We start from the raw sequence: 26,519 nt of genomic DNA, 5'->3' as shown, positions 1-26,519 counted from the left end.
GTATCTCACACACCGATTCGAACGAAACTATCTCTCGGTTTTACATGTGCTGACGTCAAGTTAATGATGAATTAAGTATAAAAGTCACTACTGTGATTCGCTGAGTGGTCGTTATCAGCAATTTTCATGCTTAAGTACATCTATATAGGTACCTGGTAACCTTTTATAAAAAGCCTATACTTATTTGTTTTCCATTATCAATTGCAGCCTCGCTACCTAGAAAGACTGAAGAACATCCGTGAAACCCTGAACGAGTCCCACTTCTTCAGAACCCACGAGCTCATCGGGAGCTCCCTGCTCTTTGTCCACGACAAGAGGAAGGCGTCTATCTGGATGATAGACTTCGCCAAGACCGTCCCCGTTCCTGACAACATCAACATTGACCACAAATCCGCATGGAAGGTCGGCAACCACGAAGACGGCTACCTCATTGGAATCAACAATCTCATTTCTATTTTTGAATCCATTACGAGCAAAGACGGCAACGGTAACATTGAACAATGTTACTCCAACCTCAGCCTCGATAAGGACGTTAGACAGGACAGTCTAGCCACTTGAATCAACAATAAAGTGTTGCTAAAGAGATCTGACTCTTGTGTACCGAGATGTACATGATGTGAATACGATAGCGGTATGAAGTTACCGCGCGCCTGCTGACGACAGACCTCGCCTCTTGTGACGCGGGACGTCTTGATAAACTGTTTTATTTGTAAATAATTATAGTATTATCCACTTTTATTGTTACTATGTTGTTTGAAATACTCATTGTAGGATAGGATAAGAGCACCACCAACGTTATGTTATCGTTAAGTTCAACTTCATTGTGATTTGAAGAATATTTTTGTAATTAAATCTAAGAAACTATGAACCCATTTACGTTATATTTATTTTTCGTCTGAATCTACACTATATTAGTGTAAATGACAAAATTACATGTTTAGTAATTAAGACAAATCTTTAAATAGACACTAATTAAACTATCGAAAAATAGTTAGTTACTTTTATTGAACTCCTAGTGATTAATCAATTGAAACCACATGATTTAGTATTGGACGGCGTAATTTAATAATTAGTTAGAACTACTTAATCATTAATAATATACATTACAATATAAATAAATTGTTCTAATAAGGCACTATGTTATGTATTGTCTTTATTATTATCTATCACAACATCGGTCAGACTACCTCGCCTACTAGTCGAGGCTTCTTCTTCAATACTATTAACACTTTCTTTGCGTATTCTAGAGAAAAGTCTTGGAACTGGTCCAGTGTTTGCTCTGCCAACATTCCCTGGGGCGGGAGAGAATCTTCTCTGCCTTGGCCCTTGTGTTTCTGCGTCACCCGTTGCTGTTGCTTCAGAATAAGGAGGTGGCGGCGGGTGGTTGATCATAGACATTCGGTTCTCTCTGGCTGCGGTGGCTGTAGTCTGCAGCTCGGCACCGGCCACCACTGTGGCTAAAGTTGGGGTGAACTGTGGCGTGGCGGCCCTGGCTGACACCCGTCTTCTTCTAGGGCCAGCAGGTTCCTCAGATGGTTCAAGCCGGCTTGGCAAATTAGGCATTGCAAAATCTGGACGGATAGATCCTCTCCGTCGGGTTGGCTGAGGGGCCGGAGATGCTGCCTCGCCCGCTAATAACCCCAAAAAACTAGTAGCATCAAATGACCCTCGCTTTTGTTGCGGTGCGACTGCTTCAAGCACTGTTAATGCGCGTAATAAATCCGCTACACTAGTTTGCTCTAGGACCTCTACTTTTTCATCTTCTTCTAAGTTATCCATATTTAGATTGGGATCAAAAAGACTTGGTCGGCCCCTTTGAGTCGAATTTCTATAGTTTTCAATATCACCTGAAAATAGGCTATTACGACCGCGACTGGATTGTTTTTGATACTGCTTAATACTGGCTTCGAGATCACTGGGTTCTTCTTCTGTGGAACTACTTTTACTCCGATCTTTACCAAATGATGGAAACAGGCTTCCACGGCCACGTTTGGTTTTGTTCTGGTACTCTTTGATACTGGCTGCGAGATCATTGGGTGAATCCTCTTCAGCTGAATTATTCTTGCGGTCTTTTCCAAACGAAGGGAAAAGACTGCCACGACCACTTTTGGTCTTGTTTTGATATTGCCTGATACTAGCCTCAAGGTCACTCGGAGATTCATCTTCAGCTGAACTATTTTTACGGTCTTTGCCAAATGAAGGGAAAAGGCTACCTCTTCCACTTTTGGTCTTATTTTGGTACCTTTGTAGTTCATCAGAGTTTTCAGGCATAGCATCTTCATCTTTAGATTTTTTAGATTTTCCAAAAGTAGGAAAAAGACTGAGTCGCCCTTTTTGTGTCCGACTTTGATACCTACGTAATTCTTCTTCATCTATGTCATCATCTTCCTCATCATCACTTTTTTCATCCAAAAAGTCGAATGTCGGGAAAATACTGTGGCGTCCACGTTTCGTTGATTCTTTATATTTTCTAGCCATATCGTCTTCAGTTTCACTAAAATCAAAAGTAGGGAATATGCTGCGTCGACCTGCTTTAGTCTTGTCTCGGTAGGCTTTAGCAGCGGCGGCATCTTCATCCTCGTGAAAATCGAATGTTGGAAAAATACTGTGTCTCTTACTTTTTTCACGATAAGCTCGAGCGGCTGCCGCGTCTTCATCTTCAGAGAAGTCAAACGTAGGGAATATACTGGTTCGACCACGTTTAGTCTTTTCTCTATAAGCTTTTGCCATGTTTTCTTCCTCATCACTTTGATTTCCTAAATTGAACGACGGGAAGATACTACCACGACGTTTTGGTTTATCATATTCTTGGGCTCCGCTAACTCTGCCCTTCATTGTATTTTTAAGATATTCTTCTGGATTGCTATCTTCAGAACTTTGTTTTCTAAATAGCTTGGATAGGAAACTTCTATGCTGCGGCTCTTTCATTTGTATTTCGGGTGGTATAGTAGTGGGCAGAGACATTTTTCCGTGTCTAACATTTACAGCTTCTAATTTGGTATTAGGATCGCCATTACTCCATGCGTGATCAGGGTCCACTGGCTCTTTTCTATAATTAGGAACGGCTACACTCAACGCTCTGTTTCTTTGAGGTGAGTTTGTTATAATTGTATCTTGCCCTATCGTCCAGAGAGGTGGTTTTTCAGTTGCTAGTATTTGATCATCATCAAACATGTGAACTCCTCGATCTTCTTTTGGTTCTAAACCTCCCAAGACATTGACAACTCTTGCAAGAAGTTCTGCTGGTTTAACGATAGCTGAAGCTGTAAATGTTTTTTCTTTATCAATGCCTAATAAATCCGTATCAGATTGTATTCTAAGCATATCCCGTGCGGATAGGGTGATATTTTCGGAGTTTGCTCGTTTTCTCTTTACTACTGGATCCCTTGGTTCTATGTCAAAAGTAAGTGTAGGGCAGCTTTTACTTCGATACAGGTATGGCGCAGTTTCTATGTAGACGGGCTGTAAGTAAAAAAAAAATATTTTATTAAAAAAATACTATAATAAAGCTAACATTGATATAGCTGAATAATTTTTTGATTGGGACAGATATTTGTATTGTGTTTTTTTCTACACAAGCCTATAAACACGCACTAACACATAGCACAGGGTCAAAGTACGTAGGTAGGTGTGGTAATTCATACCTATCTATTTCCCCGCATAAAAGAAAATTAGTACAATTAAGACGTGCATATTTATATTATGTAAAAAAATAGGTTCGTCCGATAGATTAACAAAAATGAAAATAAAATAGCTAATGTATGTCTGTAGATACAGATGAATTGCTTCTATATTAGTTCGATGTCATACTAATTTATTCGACACCGGTCGAACACTATTAATATTTGTATGTGGGTAGATTGAAATCATCCTACTCCTTTGATACGGTAAGTTAATTTTACTTTGACAAGATATTAGTTGTGGTCAGTCTTCGTCTGGTTGTCGCCATTATCGGAATAATTGTGATTTTCGGAAATTTCTGTTATATATCACCAGCTGCCATTACGCATTATATTTGTTTACAAAACAGACAAGTGAATTTTCTGAGTGCACATCAGGATTCCTTCGAGGGGGCCCGATGCCAAGCCCTGGACCTTCAACGTGACTACGTGAGCCTATCAGCCTATCATATTAATTTTCGAATTATTATTATATTTATCTAACATAATTAATCTCACCTTAATCTTAATCAAATTCGCTTCGTTGATAATCTTCCTTATCACATTCATGTCTCGCGAGAACCCATTTAGAATTCGGTTCTGTGTCATCTTAAAGTGATAAGCGAGTTTCTGTTCCATTCTATGGACTCCTTCAGATCTCATTCCACTAGTGATGAAGCCAAGAAGCATGACAATGTAGCCGAGGCCAAATGTGATCCAGATTATGAGGAATATCTCATAGATGAAGAAGTAACCGGACGCAAAGCCATTGTTCACGGTGCCTGAAATTAAGAAAATGTTTGTTTCAGTGGTGAGGTAAGGCTTTAGTTTTTTAAGGCGCTGTTAGAATAGATGACTTATAAGTTATAACTGTGCAGATAGATTGAATACTCTTTATTGGTACACCAAAAATAATAATAAAATTATCAAAAATTTGCTGTAGTAAAACTTACCAGCGACCAAATCACCGAACCCTATAGTAGTCAGCGTGACAAACGCATAGTAGATAGCGGCGACGTAGTCCCAGCCCTCAAACACGATGAAGATGCAAGCCGGGAGGAATATGAAGAAGAGGAACCCTGGCACCAGGTACAGGAAGATCTGCCCCAACATGCCCAGGTTGTGGAAGAAGTAGTCCAATCGATCCGCTCGCTTCTCATCCCGTCTTTTGTATCGACGGTAGACTGTTATGAGCTGGAAGAGAAAGAAACAATGCGTTACCCAAAAATGACTGAAACATTTTTTTTTTACATAAAATAAGTAAGAATAGACGAATAAGTAATTAGCTTTGCAGATGACAATCACCAAGAATTCTATATTACGAACAGTAGACTCCAATAGGTCGAAAAAGTAATGATGACGAACTAAGCGGACATAGAAACTAACCCCCACTGATCTTCGCCTTTGACGATTCTTGAGTTTTGGGACCACCATAATTATAGCACATGGATGGCAAGCGTCTTGGACTAACGTTGGTGCCTTGGGAGAGAAGGCGTAACTTAGTGTGGGAAGCAGCTGTAGCTACAACTTGTTCATTGTTATTGATTGAAATTGAACTACATAGTCATAGTTATAATCAAGGTAGCAGTTGATAAATATAAACCTGAGTAGCGAATCATTTTTAACAGGTCTGTGTTGAAACGTCTTCACAATAAACCAAGTCACCTAAAAGCCAAATTCAGTTACGTTTTATTTCCTATCTTACTACCTCCATAATCTAAGGATATAGCTAGCAATTGCTGGAGCTTTTTAAAACTAATGCAAAGACGTGCATACTTTAAATAATTTAAGAAACTGTACACGTTCTATTGTAGTGCAGATACTTATCATTTTCCGTATCTATTTCAACCCAAGGCTCTAGCAAATCTATCCTAGGTTAACATTCCGAACAAGGTTAATATGCAGTCATATAATCTAACGATTCTTGATCTGCATTAAATTTAATTAGGCAAGTATGTAGGTCGTACTGGCAAATTTAACGACGCTCTGGAGGTCTAGCTTTCTACCCACGACAATATGTGATAAAAAATTATGTCTCATTCGTTCAAAGGGCAACGCGATGTTAGCGAGAGACATAGGAAGCAGTGACAAAAGTTTATATCGAACCTAGAGGTATGTTAGGTCCAGTAGGTAATTTAGGTAAGGACATAGTTAAAGTTATGACTGAAGATTACCTGTAGCCCAAAGTACTCTCCGAGGTTGGCGAGCAGGATACCGTTGATAGGGATGCCGAAGAGACCGTAGAATATCATCAGGATTCTGGACAGGTGGGTGGTTGGCGACAAATTTCCATAACCTGAAATTTAAAGGATGGATGATAAGGTAAGGTACCTACAGAATATCTTGATGCGCTGTAGGTATTAAAACTCTAATTTAGGAATCCAATGTTGGCTGATGATGATAATATATCCAGGTACGAGTAAAATCTAAACAAATAATAGGTGGCAAATATTCTAAACGAACAGGACTACCTACTTTTGTTTCCTAAGCTGAAAGTACTTGGAGGGAAAAATATACAAAACTACTTACTTAAGTATTTAATTAAGTACATGCAAAATAGTCGATTAATTATACATAGACAAACCCACTTTGAGATAGGATAATACATTTCCGTAAATGATACAATTCTTTTATTTATTTTTGTGCTACATTTCCTGTTATCGCTGAACCGTTGATTGTAAATGTAAGTACAAACTTTCATTCATTCATATTAGTAGTTACCTACTTGGGAAAATAGCTAAATTACTTTATAATATTATTCGTAAACCGGTGACTTCTGCCCATTTCACATGAGTATAATCTACAAAAAATTTACGTGTGAGTGTATCTTTGAATTTTTGTGTGTGTATCTGTCTGTGATAGTGGTACGTAGCTCCCAAACGGCTGAATCGATTTTGGTTTAGTTTTTTAAGGATTAGCAAAAATTTACCTGTAAACGCTCCAACAGAAAACCAGGACGTCACAAAAACAGACCAATCACAATAAACCAACTAACCTATAGTGCTGACGACGGTGTAGGAGTAGAAGAAGGAGTGGTAGAAGTCCCACTTTATAGGAGACGCGTACAAACCCTCCAATAGAAAGCCATGACGTCACACAAACAAACCAATCACAACTCACCGATAGTGCTGACGACGGTGTAGGAGAAGAAGAAGGAGTGGTAGAAGTCCCACTTGATCGGGGGCTCCTCATCCTCAGTGGTGTAGTTGAACATGGACTTGCCGCAGTAGTCTGACAGCTTGCGCAGGATGCTGTCCTGGAAGGGGAGAAGGTCAGATTTATTTGGGTGGACTGGACTCGCGTCCCGTCACGTGAGTACAGCGAAAAACGGGTGGCTCTTACTACCTCTTCGTTGATTACAGCAAAAACATACATAAATGTATGTATGTCATTTATATTTAAGGAACCAGAAGTGTGTGTGAACAATGTGACCATCAAGATTTTGTCGGATTTGTCTTCAAGGGCTCCCCCCAACAAACATTTTACCCTCAGTTACAGCTATTTTTATAACTTTAACCTGTATAACTGTGTTATAATTATCTCAGTTCTAACATAAAGCGATAAAGATGAGTTAAAAAATGAAATTAGTGTTAACAGCAGGTTTAAGTGTTTAAATGGTATTAGTCAAAGCAATTATAATTAAGATGTTATAGGTTTAAACTGTTTCTAGAACCTAAAGCTATACAAGAGTGCTCACTGACACCTGTTAACACTTATGGTTGTTAAGTGGTTTCCTTTAATACTCATATAAATCTTTAGGTGTCATATTGACTTTAGGCTGCAGGTATTGGTTATAAAAGAGATTTTGTCAAGAGTGCAGTAAGACAAGATTCTTACAGTGTTGGAAAACTCAACAATGCAGTTTTAATCTTTAAGGTTAACTTAACTTACGCTTATTGCGTTAGGCAAGTAGACTGTAAAAGTAACGGTGTTAAGCAAGACTGTGCGGATCGACTAAGACTGCATAATACCCTTGGCTAAGGGTGTTCTATTTCAAAAAGTGTAATAGATGACTTAGGTGAGTCTATATGTCTTAAATGTAAGTTCGCCATTTGCATTGGCGACCTAACCTATAAATTGCTGGGATAAACAATATTTTGCTTTAAAATACTTACTTATTTATGTGAATTTTGTTATTCCAGTCATGCCAATCGATTTATGAAACTAATGGACATACAGCAAGGATACAAAAAAATACAAAATTGAGTCGTCTATTTTATATTTACTTATGTGTCATTTGAAATCCTTAATAAATTCGGAGCGCATAAAAATTGAGGTGGAAAATATGGTATACATTACAGTAAAATTACAATGGCATATTATTTTCAATTCACAAAACATGTTAAGTCATTTTAATATATTATATTTACTGTTATTTAGTATTAATCAATACTGTCACTCTAATACTGTCGCGTATGATTACTGTTGACACTATTATTTTCAAAGACATACAACTTGTATGGTAAAAGTGTATTCGAAGAACGGTAACATACTCACTTAACCCTTTTTTACCAAACAAATAAGAGTCAGGGAGTCAAATAACCATTCTACAACTACAACTATACCGGCAAAAGTTCTAGCTGAGAGTGATTAAACGCTCTTCAATAGTAACTTTAGCACTTCAATGACACCGTACTACAGGCTTTCTATAACTTAAACACTTCAATGACACCGTTTTACAGACTTTCTAAAGCCTTTACTCTCAAAATCGTGGGCCTCTTTCGTGGTTATAAGTGAGTTAGAGCACTCTCCTACACTCTTATACAGCTATGTCTTAACACTTTAATTTTCGAATGGAACCATTATACAAGTTATATGAGAGTTTTTTAAACGCTACGGTGTTAGTTGGGCCATGCGATATCGTCCTGCAAGCCATTCATAACTCAAATAGGTACATAGGTATTAAGAGGACAGTATACCTACTCGATTCTAGCGAAATAGGTATTTAGGAAAACATTTGGTATCACTTGTGCTCTCATGCCCCGGGCACGGGTGCGATAGAGATGCACTGCAGAACGCGATTGACAATAGGTTTTCTTGATGAAATTCTGGTTTCGGGAGAAAACATTTTACACTAACTAAATATCAACCAATCTCTTTGATTTTGATGTCAATCTCTTCAGCATAAAATATTCTAGGTTTATAGCTTTCGCTTTTTAGTAAAAAATACATTGTTATTGTTCAACAAACGGTTTGATTCAATAAGGTTTTAATCAGAAAAAATACGTTTTTTGAGGTGCCTATTAGTTTGAATCTATGGAAAATTTTGAAAAAAGGAAAAGCTATAAAGCTTAGATATTGACACAAGAAATGACTATTTCTTGTGTCAATATCTAAAAATCATGGAGATTGCATAATATTTAGAAGTAGTAAAACGTTTTCTCTTTTTGTATGGACGAGCAAGTGGTATACTTCCCTCTTAAGAGGAGAGTATAGCACTTGCACGTCCATACAAAAAGAGAAAACGTTTTACTACCTCTAAATACTATCCAATTTCCATGATTTTTTAGTATGTTATTGACACAAGGAATAACTAGGTTTATAGCTTTTTCTTTTTTCGAAATTTTTTATAGGTTCCAAGTTATAGGCACCTCAAATAACGTAATTTTTGTGTGTTGAATCAAGCCGTTGGTTGAACAATAACAATGTATTTTTTTTAAAAAAGCGAAACCTATAAACCTAGAATATATTATGCTGAAGCGATTGACACCAAAATCTAAAAGATTGGTTGATATTTAGTTAGTGTAAAACGTTTTCTCCCGAAACTAGAATTTCATTATGAAAAGTACCTATTGTCAGTCGCGTGCTGCAGTGCATCTCTATCGCACCCGTTCCCGGGACATGAGAGCGCAAGTGATAACAAATCTTTTCCTAAATACCTATTTCGCTAGAATCGCGAAGGTATACTCTCCTCTTAAGTATATTTACTCATATATACCTAACTAAGTTGGATATAGAGAGTGAGACAGTGGCTCACCTGCTTGTCTGGGTCATTCGGGATGTAGTTCTCGTAGAGGAGATCTGTGAAAATGAAATTTCGGGCTATGAATAATATAGTTAGGTTAAAATTTGAGTTAAGGTTAAGACCAGGGAATATGTAGGTATAAGTACTTCTCTAACGAGAAGGTTAAGACCGATATTTGTAGCACATGGTACCTAATGTTGGCGTTCTGCTGCCGACAGTCTCGGGTTTGTATCTGAATGTAAATTATTACGCCTCGTAAGGTGGGTAATCAAGAATCTCATATTTCAAAGCATTTCAAGGCGTGTGTGAAAATCAATTGATTTCCAAACGGTCATATATCATACCATGCCTAATGCTTCAAAGCTATGTATGGGCTTCCAGGGCATAGGTCCTCCTCTTGGGAGCCAAAAAAGATGAATTTCTAGTATAACATAACTATTTTATTTATTTATTTATTTATTTATTTATTTATTTATTTATTTATTTATTTATTTATTTATTTATTTATTTATTTATTTATTTATTTATTTATTTATTTATAAAATATGGAACGCCAGCAGTTTACACAACACAAAATACAAAGATAAATTAATAGGTAACAATTTCGTTGCGAAAACCATTTATAGGCGTACACATCCTTTTTAAAGAAATTATCTTAAAAACAACAGAATATTAAAGATGGAAATAAACAATATAACAAACATTAAAATTATTTGTAGCAAAACAAATTGAAGGAAAAAATATAACTATTATAGCAATTATTTCTGGCTTATTTTTTTCTTAAAGATATTAAAGGAGTCGTGAAAGATGTCAATGTTTAATTTATTATTATACATGTTACGAGTATAAAGATCACATAACCTATTGATTGGAGAGTGGGATCCAACATTCGTGCGAGCTTGGGGTCCACTGAGAAGTTTCTTTATGGGATATCTTGGAAGGTGATATGGGATTGGGAAAGAGATAGATGCAAGAATATCAGGACAGTCTAATAAATTATTTAAAGTTTTATAAAGAAATATTAAGTCATGCGTTTCACGTCTATTTCGTAAAGAAGTCATTTTAAAGAATTTTAGTCGGTGCTCATAAGGAGATCTGTGGGAAATATTACGGGATATAAAGGCTAGATGGCTATTTTGGCTGATGCTAATGAAAATCTTGTGTGCGGAAAGGAATGTTCGATCATTATGTTCAAGAAGAAACACATCAAGTCACATGTAACTAGACATTTTAACAGACAAATAATTAGCTTCTTACTTAGTATAAGTAAGTACTTAGTAGCTACTTAAAGCAAACAAAGTCGGCAATAATTTGCCGGATGAGTAAGTTCAAATTGCAACCTAAAGTTTTTAACGTAGAATTCAAATTAGCGGAACGCTGAAAAAAAACTAGTTTAAAAGCTTTCTTTACGCAGTTTTTACTCGGCCAATTAAATTATAGAGTTGAAGGACCAACGTAATACCTAGTAGGTACTTAGATAGGTATTTCAGAGGAAAAAAATCTGGTCTTGTATTGTATACAGATATTGTATTGTATTAATTCTATATTTTTAGATCCTATATCCTATCTATAGATTCGTATTGCCTAGAAGTAGACGTTATTTTCGTTTCCGCCAGAAACATGCGTTTTTGTCGTAGGGGTATTGATTATTGAATGAATGAATCTACTTTGGTAAATCCTTTATTACAATACAATACAATCCTCTTTATTTGCACCAAAAAAAACAGAAACAATACAAAATAAAACTTAAAAATAAGAACAGTACAAAAAGGCGGCCTTATTGCTTATAGCAATCTCTACCTCTCTACCGAAGGAAGAGAGTTATATAAATAAAAAAAAATAGGATTAGAGGTAGTTGTGGTGCAAGAGTATAATACACTTTATTTCAGAATTGCTTCATTGTCCCGTTGAAATAGTATCGATGCTCTGAATACGGAGGATGAACTTGACAGTGGGATGTGTCCTTCGATTCGCCGGACAATAGTTCGATTCAATAATACAGCCGATATCGTAAATTGGTTTTATATCTATTTGATAGAGCTCGGTCCTGATTGGGACTTAGAGTTAGATACTTATTGGTTTTTATAAGATGTACCTATATGTATTAGCATAGGGTGATATAAAACGAATTAATGGATTATTTTTATAATAAACTAGGTACCAGTATACTTATGCATTGATAAGACTTAACCACTCTTTTGAAAAAAGCTTTATTTTATTTGTTCAGTTGTCGTTTACACAAGTGAGGCACTGCTCATTTATTCCAGAGATACGACACATATCTTCCAAAACCAATCCAACCTACAAGACCCCAACTTTTTTGTCGGGTTTCAAAATGGGACATAGCTACAGTCCCACTGTAAACCGTCTGATTAGTAATCAATTGTACAATACACGAGCCGCACCCTCACCTTTGTCGAATCCTAAACCGCAGTCAATTGTATGGGGGCTTACTTTATACAGATAACAACTTCCTACTACTTTGTAGCACACATTAAAATGGTTAATGTGCCTATTATAATAGAATTACGGATCACAATGGTTGTATTGGTGATCCTACCTTTGGAGATCTAGTACATATATTATGTTGTATGTAATTATGTATGTATGTATGTTGCTAGATATAAAGGTATTGATGATGTCGAAAAGATTATTTTTGCTCAAGGGTGAGGGTATATGTATACCTTGTATCATCGTGTATTAATTATACCATCATCCTTATAATTTGTAACCCATTATGGAGAAGACATGCATGTAGTATTAGATACCCTATAAGTAATATAAGTATGCCATTTATTTAAAAAAAAATAGACTTTTAGCGGTCTTTTGAATTAAAACCTCTGTAATACTGATCCAGATTCAGCTTTCCAAGTGTGTCAACTTTATACATATAACCATTTCATCAGTAAACTGTTCTATAATCGTCCTCGAAAAACAAAAACATTTTATTAACTACTTATAGCAAACTACGAGTAAATATTATAAGTATCCAGGTATGTTAGAGCTTAACTTGTTCATGACATGCCCTTACTTAGTTAACTAGAATCTGTCATGATTATGAAATAGATGTATTCGATATTTGAAATATGCGAGTTCACTGTCAGGTATTTGTATCTCATGTGTAATTGATGCCCTTATTAGGGCTGCTGTAATTGATTTGAAACTGTGAGATCCAGGGATCGATGTCAGGCTTGGATGCAAAATTTATAGATCTATACATAGATGTTCTTTATTTGAATAAACAATTTCAAAGTTCATGTATACCTACTTATATAATAATATATTGGTACTTACATACGAGTAGATTAGTTTAGTAAAAAAACATTTTAGACCCACTTACAGCTTAACTATAAAGTCCTGAAAACGGAAGTGAATCCTAACTAATTATTAAAGACCGTATCGATCTATTTATTATATTTATTTAAGGAAATATCCGTTAAAAGCTAATCGGTATTTTATTATTAAAATCTATGATAATGTAAGTAAATAACTACAATGATAAAAAGTCTTTGCAAAATCTCACTCTATACTGTCATGACTTTATAGTTGAACTGTGGTACAGATTCATGAAGGTGGTAAAAATATACAACTTAGGTATTTACCTAGGTATCTGAATTTAATTTGCGACCTTAATTCGTCAAAATTATTTCGTGCATTTCAGACTCATCCATTTGACATCTTATTGTAACTTCGTTAACACGCAACTCGATAACAGCCTCCATCCTTCACGAACTTTTTATTCAATTGGCCTATTATCACATTAAAAATGTATTGAGTAATATTACTGTTGCGCGTCAGTAAGGTTCGTTCACTTAGCGTCGCTATTATAGAGATGCAGAGAGGAGGATATGGACTGGTCGGGTGATCGTGTCAAGCAATGACTGTAGGTTGGTATAAACTTGGGGACATCACTAATTAGAGAGCTAATTCGCAAGACATGCCGAGCTCCTCACGACATATTTACTCACATACTATTTAACAAGTTGATTTAGATGTCATCTGTCGCCTTCTGTCAATAAAGGCCAATGCTTGTGGAAATCTCTATGAGAGTATTAGAACTAGGAGCGGAAACATCGGAGGTAAAAAATCTAAACCACTTTCAAAAACAATACTTAGTTTGAGGGTAACATCTAGTACAGTACAAAGACTTGATCTTTCAGCACCTATATCTTCGTTTTCCCATACCTCATAATAATAAAGTTTACACCTGTAGGCTACATCAGTACATCTTTCATCAATGGCTGCTCTGGCGGGTCATAGCACCATAGAGATTTGGCCATTCTCCTTTGATCTTCGGGGATTATAGTCGAGTCGTGACAGAGTGTTGTGGCGCTCCTAGGGAGAGACCTATGCCCAGCAGTGGACGATTAAGGGCTGATGATGATAAATATTATGTGATATTCTTGGATCCTATTACGCTTTGACTACCTAATTCGTTCCTTCAGTAAAACTACTTTTCATTGCCACTACTTAATGGAAACCTAGATCCAAGATCATCTGAAGAACTATTTAATTTTATGATCCATATCATTGTAAAGTCTGACTACCCTAAACTACGACCCTTGAAACTATCAAGCTTTATTTTTGAAAATCAGCATTTTTTTTTATAAAAAATATCATTTACCTTACACACACAATTTAAACTCATTTTTTTAGAAGAAACTGTTTAAGTATAAAGGACAAAAATAAACAAAGCTATATAAATTACACGGTTGCATTCCTAGATGTTACGAAATCAATAAATGACTTTATTGTTTTCCTAACAGCGAGACGGACATACTTTACTCTACGGTTTGTACCTGTATGTATAGATAGATAATCAACAGTTACTAATAATAATTCAATAATATAACATAAATAAACTATTGGAACTTTCTTGCGCAGATATTTCTTTCCAATTTAATTTAATTATCGTTGTCTATAATTTTCAAATATTAGGAGCAGATTTTTTTGTTGAAACCCATAGAACTAAAACTTATTTCAGAAAAAGCGATCTCCAGGCAAGGCTTATAATTATAATTTTATGATTATTTGTGTATTTTTATTATTGCTAGTAATGACAGTACAAAACTTAACTTTTGTTTTAGAATCGTTTACATTGAATACGGTAATTTATCATTTTAACGGTTTCATAATATTTATGATGTTCAAATATGTTTTCTTTTGCGTCAAACCACCTAAATAGGAATATGACGTAGACATTCATGAGCAATATATGTACCTAATAATCATTGAAACATTTTATGACCACGTAGACAGATTACATAGGAAAATACACCTAATTATGTTTGGTAGGTATGTTCATAATGAAATTCAGTTCAAGAAGTTAAAAATGTCCGATGTAACATAGGAAAAATGAGTACATAATTTACTAATAGTATGAAGAGATTGTTAAATGCACTGCATCTAGTCAGATGTTTGCATTTACATGATGATGATGATGAAGAAGATAAATATTATTAAAAGTATACAAAAAAGTCACGTGACGTACGGACGAATTTTTATAGAAATACTATGTAATATGTAGTACCAGCCTCTATGTGAATTTTCAAAGTAATTAGTTAGTACCTGCCTTCATACTTATGTCGAATTGGAAAGAACTATTTTTCGAAGCATAACTTTTTCGCACATGATTTCAAAACCGGACGGGGCGGCGCACCGAAACTTCAGTTTTCGTAAGTTAACCCTCTGGAATCTTTGGCACACACAACACCCCACACTCTTTATTATTAACCGCTGCTCCTTCCGGCCCTTGTACCTACTACACTGTACAGATTATCCTTAGCACTTCCTTATATGAGGTGCGGAATAATAAAATTCATCTAGAAAACAAAAGAACCATACTTACCGAATACTATTCGTATTGTGTATTGCTTTTTTTCTTCTTAATTCTTTTTAATTCTATTGATATGTAAAAAAACGTCGTGAACGATAATAATTAATTAATTAATTTTCTGATAACTAATAGTATCAGAAAATTAACTTCGCTATAATTTCCTACAATCGACTAAAATGTTACCTCCAAACCTAAAATTTTAAAAGACGAACTAATAATATTTAGTATAATAAAGTTTGAGGAAAAGTACCCTGGTGTAGTTAGTATAGTTTTATAACAGACATTAAAAATTATGAACTTTTGACGATTGTATCTGAGACTTGCGTTTCGTTCACATTTTCCTTTTATTCTTTATTTAACTGCTGGTCTGCGAAAATGAACAGCTCATAAACTGCCTATGATAGTAACATAGGAGCGTTCCAAATATTTAAATATGTATCTATTATAGAAACTTTGTAAAAAAAAAAAAAAAAACACGCATTCACGCCTTGTACTAATGTACGCTCCCTTGCGGGGTAGGCAGAGGTGCATTGCTGCACCCACTTTTCGCCAGAATAGGGGGCGGGCCTATTGCCATTTTACGGGCACATCCAAGACCCGAGAACAAATATCTGTGTTTAAACAAATATCTGCCCCAGCCGGGAATCGAACCCGGGACCATCGGCTCAGTAGTCAGGTCACTAACCACTACGCCATTCGGTCGTACTATGTAAAAACTGATAAGGCATTATAGGCTTCAATCGACTGAAAATGCCTTCATATAATAAGTAATCTAGAGACTTAATACACTCATGTGCAATGAAAACGTTCCACCTGTAATCGACGTTCCAAACGTCACTGAAACTTTTTCGTGAGTGTGAAATGAGTAATGTCAAAAAAGCTTTTTTTCAATTAGCACTGGTCGATCACTTGTGCACATGGCAGTACCTACGTAAGTAAATTAAAACCAGTTAGTCATGACCTGCCAAAACTAAAGCACAAACAGAAAGCTGATTCTTTTACAGATAAAATTCATAATACGTTTTATACGCTATGAAGATAGGTTAATGGGTTTATTTCTGGTTTCCTACTGTTTTGTTGTGTATTTTTTATTAAATTTCCTAGTTTTATACTTACTGCTTATTTTATAAAATGTATAGACATGACATAAATTGGCCCCATTAAGAACATTTTGCTGCGCTAGTTAAGCTAACTAGATAGGGCTGTCTAACTTACTAGGCCTTACTTAAAAAGCTCTGACGGTCAAATCTGGCTGTTTTATCCACTGCATCCTTACCATATTTATTGTTCATATTCAACTTCTTATAGAATTTCACCTGTAGCGTCTTGCTATGAAAGGGGAACTTTTATAATGTGTTGGTAGAGTATACCTACTCTAATTTAAATAAATTACTCATTTAAACAAGTAATAAATAAATATCTACCGACTTTGACTTGGCGTTGCAGGGCTTTACTGTGTTTCATTACTCCTTAATTATCTATTCACACGTCCGTCTGTTCAGTATGAAATGATTCAACATACACTCCTCAAACAATACACAAACTAATTGTTTATTTAAACAAATATAATATATTATAACTACCCACATTTCCAACTGTATGGGGGACGATTAGCATCGGCGGACTTCGTTTACTTGTGTGAAGATTTCGAACAAAACTTTAATGGTAAGAGATTTGCATTTCAGTGCGAATGGCTTATGATGGTAATATTCAGAGAATGCGAATAAGTACTCATTCCAAGTGAGTACGCTCGAGTGTCGACTGGCGGAGGACGCTATGCCTGGGTGGATGTGTGGTGTGAATGATGTGATGAACTATAATGAGCTTTAATATGTTTATCATAAATGTTAATTATACACACACAGTTTCTTGTTCTGAAGGTACTCGTACCACGAGCCGTGTTTGTTTCATTGTGCTAAATGAAATTTGTACTAGTCATTTATTATTTTTGGAACAAACAGTATATTGCCATTAAAGTACAAACAGTTCGTTTATTTCAGTAAAATGTAGTACAAGTAACCGTTAGATAAAGGTATCAGAGTCAAAGAACCTTAATAATTATTGGAGCTACATGTGCACCAACCCGCACTTGGCCAGCGTGGTGGACTAGGCCTAAACCCTTCCTTCATTGGAAGGAGTGGGGACGTGCTGGGTCGCACGAATATAAGGATTCATTATACATATGGCGGTTCAAGTAAGAAATTGAAGATATTGATTAACTGCTAGTTTCTATAACTCTATCTATCTATAACTGGTAGTTACTTTTATACAATTTTTACATAATTAAAAGTTACAATCTGTCAAAATCGTATGAAAGTAACTACCAGTTATGGATAGATAGAGTTATAGAAACTGGCAGTAAGTATTGTTAAAGTCAAAAAACAACATTTTCATGACATGTTTTCGTTCTTTGTATTTGTTTCTATAAATTTATGCATTTCCCATAATATGATAGTGTAACGTGTTTTTACATCGTCTATTTTAACATAGATTATGAGGTTTATCATTGAATAGTAAGTAGTGGAGTAAGTAATAATTTAAATAAATAAACGAAATAGAACTAAGTAGGTAAGTACTTCGGTTATTTGTTCGATAATATCTGACCAGCTGATGTGTGTATTTTCTATGTTAATTAAAAAAGTATCACTTTGCCATATACTTAGTAATACGTTTATAAACTTACTAATAAGAAAGAAAAGTGATAACTTTAAATATTTATTTATATGAAGCGGTCCTTATGAGTGTTACCAAGGCATATATAATTTGACAGATCGTTGCCAAAATTGATTTGTAGGACGTAGTAAAGCTCACAGGAAAAAACTATTATATGAATTTACGAAGACAAAATCTTTATACCTCGCTAAATTTTTTGATATCTATAGGTACGATGACTTATCTTGTGAATATTATGAATCCATGACTAATAATTAACCTACCCCACAAGGGATAGTCACAGCCACAGCCCACAGGTGACTCAAAAATCAGCCAAGTAACGTTTTGATGTATTTAATACTAGGTATATGGTACGTATATGAGCAGTAAAATTTGCACAATGTCCTAATGACAACATCTAGATACTGTCACGCATTTTCAGCCTTTCGGCGAAGTTATAGTGTTGCGGAGATACATGGGCGAGGCCTATGTCTTATAGCAGTGTACGGTTACGGGCTGATGATGATGATGATGATCCACAATACATTAAGTCACGTGAACAAAAATTTCAGCAGTTAATAATAGGTAGCGGTAGGTCTCAAACGGTACTTTCAAAGTTTATGAAAGCTCTATCGCGAAGTCAAAAAAAACACGTTGACGACCGAATGGCGTAGTGGTTAGTGACCCTGACTACTGAGCCGATGGTCCCGGGTTCGATTCCCGGCTGGGGCAGATATTTGTTTAAACACAGATATTTGTTCTCAGGTCTTGGATGTGCCCGTAAAATGGCAATAGGCCCGCCCCCTATTACATTGGGACTAACATAACACTCTGGCGAAAAATGGGTGCAGCAATGCACCTCTGCCTACCCCGCAAGGGAGTACATTAGTACAAGGCGTGAGTGCGTGTGTTGTGTGTCTATCGCGAAGTAAAAAAAAGTAACATTTACGAAGTACCTAATTAGTCTCAACTTCAATACATTTTGAGTCTGAAAATCTTTGTCTGTAGGGGGGCAATATCCCTGAGCCAGTAAATAGTAAATACATACTGAAAATACGACTTACTTCGTATAACAAAACCATGGTTAATAATAATACATCGATGCATCCAGTATCGAACTGCTTCAATTGATGTAGTCGTCAATTGTTTTTCTACAAAGAAGTTTTTTTTTATGTAGCGTGGAAAAATATACGAATACAATGGCTGTGTACTTACAACGCTATTAGAGAGGCAATAGAAATTATTTGTACTTATGATTATGTTTAGCGAGACAACTGCATTCATAGCGGGTAAAATGCTTTACAGTACCTAACTATATTACTCTCGTTTTTCTTTCGGAGACATTTGTAAAAATATAATAGATATTCTTTATTTGTAACATATTATGTACACGGGGTTGCAATGTTATAGTATGCTAAAAGCACAATAAAAACTTTCGTTCTACATCTTGAATCTCGAATTCCCAAAGGTTGAGAGAAATACTTCCCGAAACCCTTAACAGTTTTTAGTCTGCACTTTTTATTCACAAAATAAATATACAGGTATAATATAAATTCTGATTTCAGATTCAGGCTTAGATATATTATGCTGTACATGCTGGTTTCGGCTTAGTATACCCTTTTTGCAACACCCTGTATTAATCCAATATGTCTATTACGCCCACTCTATTCTAATGTTCCGTGGGTTCATAAACTTAAACACTACAAACACATACCTCTACATAGGACACAGGTCATGTTCCAATAAATACTATATAGCATCAGACAGAGTCCTTGCTCATACGAATGTATGTAAAACACTATTCAATTTACTTATCCAAAGTAAGGCATTGATTTAAGTCTGACACTAGATATTTAAGTGCATTAGCGTTCTAGTGCCTATCTTTGGCACTAAGTGGGTCGATGCATGCGTATCGCTAAACAAGTGTTTAGAAGACCACACTTAATTCAAGTAGCTTATCATTTTATTTACCTTTAGTGTTACTAACCTTTCGTAATGTGTGTACACTTGATTGATTTTTACATGATTCAGGACATCGCTTTGTCTGCTACAGATTATGCTGGCAGGCATTTTCTTCATGAAATTGTTTTCATATGGAACGATCGACCGATAGCCAGTAGAACATACATGGATGGTGAGACTGAGACCAGTGTGGTGTGTGATAAAGCTAAGCCTCTTACATCTTCATAATAGTAGTATAAATATAGATTTATTATAGTGGAAATGTACCTTACCTACATAGGTAGATTTAGATTATGCTGATATTCTTAATCCGTATGAGAGTATAATTATGTACTTTAGGTAGGTATGCCTGGTTATTTTTAGATGCTTTATATCTAGGTTTAGCTACTTAGACCTACAAATTTCGCAGGCTGCTTACCACCTCTGTCCATTGATACAAAAAGACAAATATGCTTTGTTAGATAACAATATTTTCAAACATTTCGTTTTTAGTCTCGTATCTACAAAGTCCGAGTCTGCACATTATTACGGTGTTTCTGTATTATTTCGGTTCAAATCTACAGCAAAAATTATCTCAGAACTATTATTACTTTTCGTAAGCAATTACATCGGTAGAAATAGGAAAATACCTACCTATTTGTACTAGGTGCCCAGGTGACATCGATTATTTGGTAAGTAAAACTCTTCAGATTTGTAAAATTTCATGTTTAGTTTTTCTATTATGTTACTTTCCAGGAATTCTTTATTTCTTCAGTATGCTGTTAGGTACTTTTCAAAATAAGTAACATGGATGCAGATTTACATCAATCAACTAAGTCCACTGATAAATTAATATAGTAGATACCACGAGCAAGCGCAATTAGATCTTCAAAATGTTTATGTAATCAAAACTTACTTTGAATTTCCAGCCGCTCTAGCTTTTCTTCAGCCCTTTGCGCCATTTCCAGAGGACTCTCTATGTGGTAGAAGATACTGGCTCCAAGCAGCAAGTATATAATGTGGAGGGCGAACATGCACGCCAGCTGCTTCTTGGACATCATCTTGACACCGGTTTATGTTTACTACTTCTTTACTTAAAACTTCACAAAGTACTAACTACAGTAAACTAGCTCCAAAGACCTCCGCAATCCATGGTCCAATCGTAAATCTAAATGTAACATTAGAAATCTAGGAATATTTTGATCCGTGAGCCGACCGATCGAGCGACGAGTCGAGCTCACATCGGCGCCGACACACATCGTCCTGGCGAGCACATCTCCAGGGATCACCGAGACCACTGATCACTTATTCCGAAGACCATTTTCCGGCGGCAAAAAATTAAAAAAGATGGCCGCCACCCGATTGGCGGACGCGGTCGAAGCGATCGAATGAGTTTTCCCGTCTAACGGCGCGCGCAAAACTGAGCGAATCATGCGCAACCGAAGACAGAGATCCTTTTTTTATACGCGTTACTTGTAAATGTTTCACTGGCGACATGCGGCATTAACTCGTACAGGATAACGTGTAAGGTTATTTCATCCACGGCACGCAGAGGCTGACGTAGACCAGATAATGCGAGTCTGGGTGAAAGATTTTTCGTTTACAGCTCGGATTAGCGCGGATTGCAATCGAGATAATAGTCGTCGAGGGAACACTTACTTACATCATTGGATGCAAAATTTCCATTTTATTGGCTTTCACCTTGATTTGTAGTTCGTAGTATTAACCTGTGTACAGCTAATGATTCAATGCGCTGTGATCAAGTGTCGATTGTTCTGAGCGATGGAGAAGCACTTATTTGTCGCTTCAGGGCTGGTGACGTCACTTCACCTGAAGTTTTAGTATGAAGATGTGTACAATTCAATCATTGCTATCTTGTTTCGATAATTCTGAAGAATTTATAACATGTGTTATTGTTTGTCTAGTACTGCACTGCAGTAGTTTACGATTTCGACATGCGGTATAACATAAGTACGTAAGTACGTTTTTCAAGTAGTAGGTATTCATATCATAGAACATAATATTATGTTGCTGAAAATTTACTCCAATTCTTTTTGAATAAATACCGATAAAATGTTATCATCATCATCAGCCAGTAGTCGTCTACTGCTAGACATTGCACGGCCTCTCTATCAAGAAGTGTCTCATCCTCGGCCTTCCTCATCCAACCATTACATGCTACTGGGGGGTCACTAAATCAACGGACGAACGTATAAAAGATAAAGATAAAATATATATAATAGAGATAAAATACTCTTTATTGCGCACAAACAGAAACATTTTCACAAACATAGAAAGGAAAAGAAATAGTACAATCGGCGGCCTTATTACTAAAAGAAACTCTTCCAGACAACCACATAGATAGGAAATAGACAGTATGAAAATGGGTAAAGTGTGAAAACAAGAGAACAACGTATCAATCGCACTAGATAGACTCGTGGTTTGCGCTGCAGATTTGGTTTCCCTAAGTTTCGGAGCGCTGCGTTAACTACGGCTCTATCTCCTTGTATTAAGTGTGACGATTGCGTGAAAATTCTTATGTTAGATCGTTCGCCGATTTAAGAAGTCACCCCCAGGCTACCTGTCTTGTCTACCATATATCTTATGGGTCGATTACACCTAACGAGTACAGTGGCGAGTCAGTGTCCTCGGCCGCGCACTCGGTCACTTACTAGCCGTTCATTGATCGGCCGAGGATACTCTCACCACTGTACTCGTTAGGTGCAATCGACCCTTTAGTTATAGCGGGCTAGAGAGCGTCACACGCGTCACACAGTCTGTTCGTGGTCTCTACTCGAGAAATCGTGTACAAAGATTATCGGTTCTTCATCAAATATGCTGACTGGCCAATGGCTAGATTGCTGATTTTATGTTAGTACACATGTCAGGCCTAAACCCTTCCTTCATTGGAAGGAGACCCGTGCCCCTGCAGTGAGGACGTGATGGGTCGTAATGATGACATGCTACATGCGTACACCACTGTATACCTAAGGTGACCATACGTCCCGCTTTCGGCGGGACAGTCCCGCTTTCAAGCTGTCCGTCCCGCTGTCCCCGGCGAGGGCAAAAATGTCCCGCTTTCATAAAATGGCCAAAGGATAATTTAAATTACCTACATTTTGCATTAATCACTTGAGACAGCTATATAATTATCTTCTTATTACCTCTCACATAGACTTAGGGAATGCAATCTCGTCCCGCCGAGATCCCGAACTCGCGAGATCCCGGCCATATTTAACGAGATTGAAACTCGTTAAGTGAATTCGTGCGAGATAACGAGATCGACAAATTTAGCGTGACAACGTGTATTTCATGCAAAATCAGAAGTCGTCTATCAGATGATTCTCTTGACATGGTGAGTTTTTTGAGAAGCCAATGATGTCGATTCGAAAGGCAGAAATTCTAATTTTAACGCTGTCAAACTATAAATTTTGCTAAAAAGCAGAAAAAAATTACTATTACGGAAACACAAATAGAGTCGAATTTTAAACAAATACAATAAGGTTTTGGCAGCTCTAAAATTATAATTAAGTTATATCTTCAGAATCGAAATAATTTTCACAAAAATTAACTTGCCTTTCCGTACCTTGATTACTTGATCTGACTTCTCTTTTGAACTTGTTTTATTTGATTTATACGATCTCACAACATTTTTATTTCGATTTAAACGATTAACGATTTAAGAACTTGTGAAGTTAAGTTTACTCTAGGTTACTAGTACCTACTAAAAATAAGCATTTGCATAATGTTTTAATAGCGATTATTCTAAACTCGCGAGATACCCTAATTTGCTAGGTCTCACGAGATCTCGCTAGGTGGAAATCTCGTACGAGATTTAATTCCCTACACAGACTACATAATAATTGTAATGAATACCAATAAGTTTTTTTTTGCAACATAAATCCGCAGGTGTCCCGCTCTGACAAAAAAAATAAATGGTCACGTTATGTATACCTAATATAATCCACAGTGGTAGTCAGAGCAGAGGTGACACGAAAGCACCATGTATATCTCAATTTATTTCAGTGAAAAATAGGATTTATGTATGGGCTTGACAATCGTGAGTTCCCATTAGTACTTTTATAAATATAGGGTGTCCTAAACGACTTGTTCCCGTTTAAACACATGATCTTATGGTCAAACTGAATAGAAAAGTTTTAGATCTCCCACATAATCATATCAACCAACTTTGTTCGAAGATCGAAGAAGTATGTGGTATAAGTTTTCGGTAGCTTCACTTTTAAGGTGTACATATCTAATGCCAAGAATTTAGCTCCATTTCCATCACTTAAATTCATAATGTGTAATTACATCTCTCTCAAATGTGGCCAAGTACCTACATAAAATATTATGAATAGTGACTTTCATCAAACATTTCCACTGAATCTTAGCCTTGTTCAGACGTCACCCGTGAGTCTTACATGTCACACCTGTATTTACTCATTAATCCTAGAAGATAATCGTGAGTGGATTTACCGAGTTATCCGAGAAAGCCCCGACTTACGTAGCTTTAGTCTGATTGAAGGCTAATTCGGTTTTAACTAGGTTTTGGATACGCGAATGGCTATTGTAAATTCCTTTATAATGTGGCCAGAGGAATACACTTTCCCATACACGGTGGTTTGATAATGTTCTATAACGCTGGCTGGTAAATCTAACACGAAGATTGAATATACTCGTAAACATTGCAGAAAATTATCGATAAATAGGATGCGGATACCGAAATCTCATGTTTTCTGTTGATACGATTTTTTTACGAGGTCTACCCATGTTTATTCTATACAGGTATCTATCGTCAGCTACCTGAAAACTTAATAGTATATCGATAAAACCTTTCTGGCCTACCTAAATTTTTGCTGACTTGACCCAAGCTGGTAGTTTCTATCTGTAAATAATTAATTAATATTTACCACAGATTACAATATTCTTACTTTGGTAGAGTAAACCAAACCGCTAGACACTTTATTTTTCATACCCTACAACACTGACCGAACTGAAGGCAAACAAACATACATTTACAAATGAGTCTTTTACAATTCGTAAATGACAATATGCGATACGATGATATTGCAAACATGTTGGCAATATTTTTAAGTACCATTCGTTACTATCACCAAAGATAAATACATTTTTCAAAGACAGTCCGTATTGGTTAAGCCAATTGCCGGATAATTATTATCTGTCCAATTTCCTTTGATACTGAAGTGATAAACTGGCTCAGTAATCATGAATACAGGATGTTGCAAAAGGTGACTCGGGAGGACATCCTGAACAACTTTAAATGCATGAAAAATAAATCTGCTCCCATCTTGCTCCCATAGTAAAAAATCACGCAAGCCGCTAAGTTTCAATAAAATACAAAGAAAATAAGTTGTGAACTTTCACCCTCTTTCAGGTATATATTTATAGCAGCATTAACCATAGAGAAAATAAACTACGATATTAACTATATGTTAGATATTTTTTAACATTGACCGTGTTGTGGAGCGGAACATCTTCCGATACGGGGGGCCTACTGCGAGAATACGATTATACCGAGCTTGTATATTGAATTCAAGGCTGTGGAGGTCAATACCACTATACCACTGTAGAGGTAGGATGTGTGATGACTGTGTTGCCTGATTTATTGTCCATGGAACATCGAATGGTGGTCTGGTCATTCGAACATTGTGTGTTGTCTAATAACTGACTCAGGAAGCAACGAATGGTCAACCTATGTGTTTTCAAAGTTCGTTGCATATAGAAGTTTTGTACCTACTGTCGAAATTCAGTCCGCAATTCCAATCTTCCTTATATAGGTAGGTACTTTAAGAGACTAACTGCAATAGTGAAATACACTCACGAGCAATGAAAAAGTTGCATATGTCCATGTGAAGGTACATTTTGGTTGTGTATCTTACTACAGACGTTAACTCATGGTAGTCCTACTGATTGGTATTCGCGTCACCACCACTAATGGCGGACGGCCGGTAACTCATACAGCTTGCGATTTATTTCACTGCGACCGACCGCCGATCAAACGTCGACAGGATACACACTGAATATTAAATAACTTCTCAAAGTACATCACCCATTAGTTCACCTTTAGTTCATGTTCGAGATTTTTCTTTATAATCTACTTACCTCCTTTCTACACCTTCACTTCTAGACAAAATATGTTATTTCTAGCAATTAATAACATTACAACCTTCTAGAAGAAGAGTCATCTAAGCGCAGCTACTAAATTAAAATAAGCATAGCATCATCGTCATCAGCAAATTACCGTCCACTGCTGGATAAAGTCTTCTCGAGAACACCTCAAACCTCAACAGTCCGTGGTCATATTGCTATTGCTCATCCTTTATAATATTCGTTAACATTAAATTATTACATTAACGAAAAGCGGAAACGGAAATTAACATACTTAAACCGTTTTCTAAAAAGTTCTTCTACTCGGTAACAGATGTCGCTTCTTCACAGATTGAAG

At 36.2% G+C, this 26,519-nt stretch overlaps 2 protein-coding genes across 3 annotated transcripts in view; one reads left to right on the top strand and one right to left on the bottom strand.

Annotated features, from left to right (window-relative positions):
* Positions 1-990, top strand: part of LOC105390904 (inositol-trisphosphate 3-kinase A) — a 40,299-nt gene extending 39,309 nt beyond the window's left edge. For both annotated transcript variants that reach the window (XM_048627452.1, XM_038114065.2), the window contains exon 6: positions 208-990. In XM_048627452.1, coding sequence (XP_048483409.1) covers positions 208-558 — 351 coding nt within the window. In that variant the 3' untranslated portion in view covers positions 559-990. The remainder of the gene's footprint in view (positions 1-207) is intronic.
* A 51-nt stretch (positions 991-1,041) lies between these two features.
* LOC105390907 lies at positions 1,042-21,685 on the bottom strand. The gene is made up of 7 exons (XM_048627451.1): positions 20,970-21,685; positions 9,637-9,680; positions 6,780-6,915; positions 5,834-5,955; positions 4,613-4,853; positions 4,179-4,441; positions 1,042-3,462 (listed from the first exon to the last, which is right to left on the bottom strand). The coding sequence occupies exons 1-7, from the start codon at positions 21,112-21,114 to the stop codon at positions 1,141-1,143; spliced, it is 3,273 nt and encodes a 1,090-aa protein (XP_048483408.1). The 5' UTR covers positions 21,115-21,685; the 3' UTR covers positions 1,042-1,140.
* Positions 21,686-26,519: the final 4,834 nt, after the last annotated feature.

This window comes from Plutella xylostella, chromosome 18, assembly GCF_932276165.1.
Source record: "Plutella xylostella chromosome 18, ilPluXylo3.1, whole genome shotgun sequence".
Taxonomy (NCBI): domain Eukaryota; kingdom Metazoa; phylum Arthropoda; class Insecta; order Lepidoptera; family Plutellidae; genus Plutella; species Plutella xylostella.
This window is presented reverse-complemented; position numbering and strand designations above follow the sequence as displayed.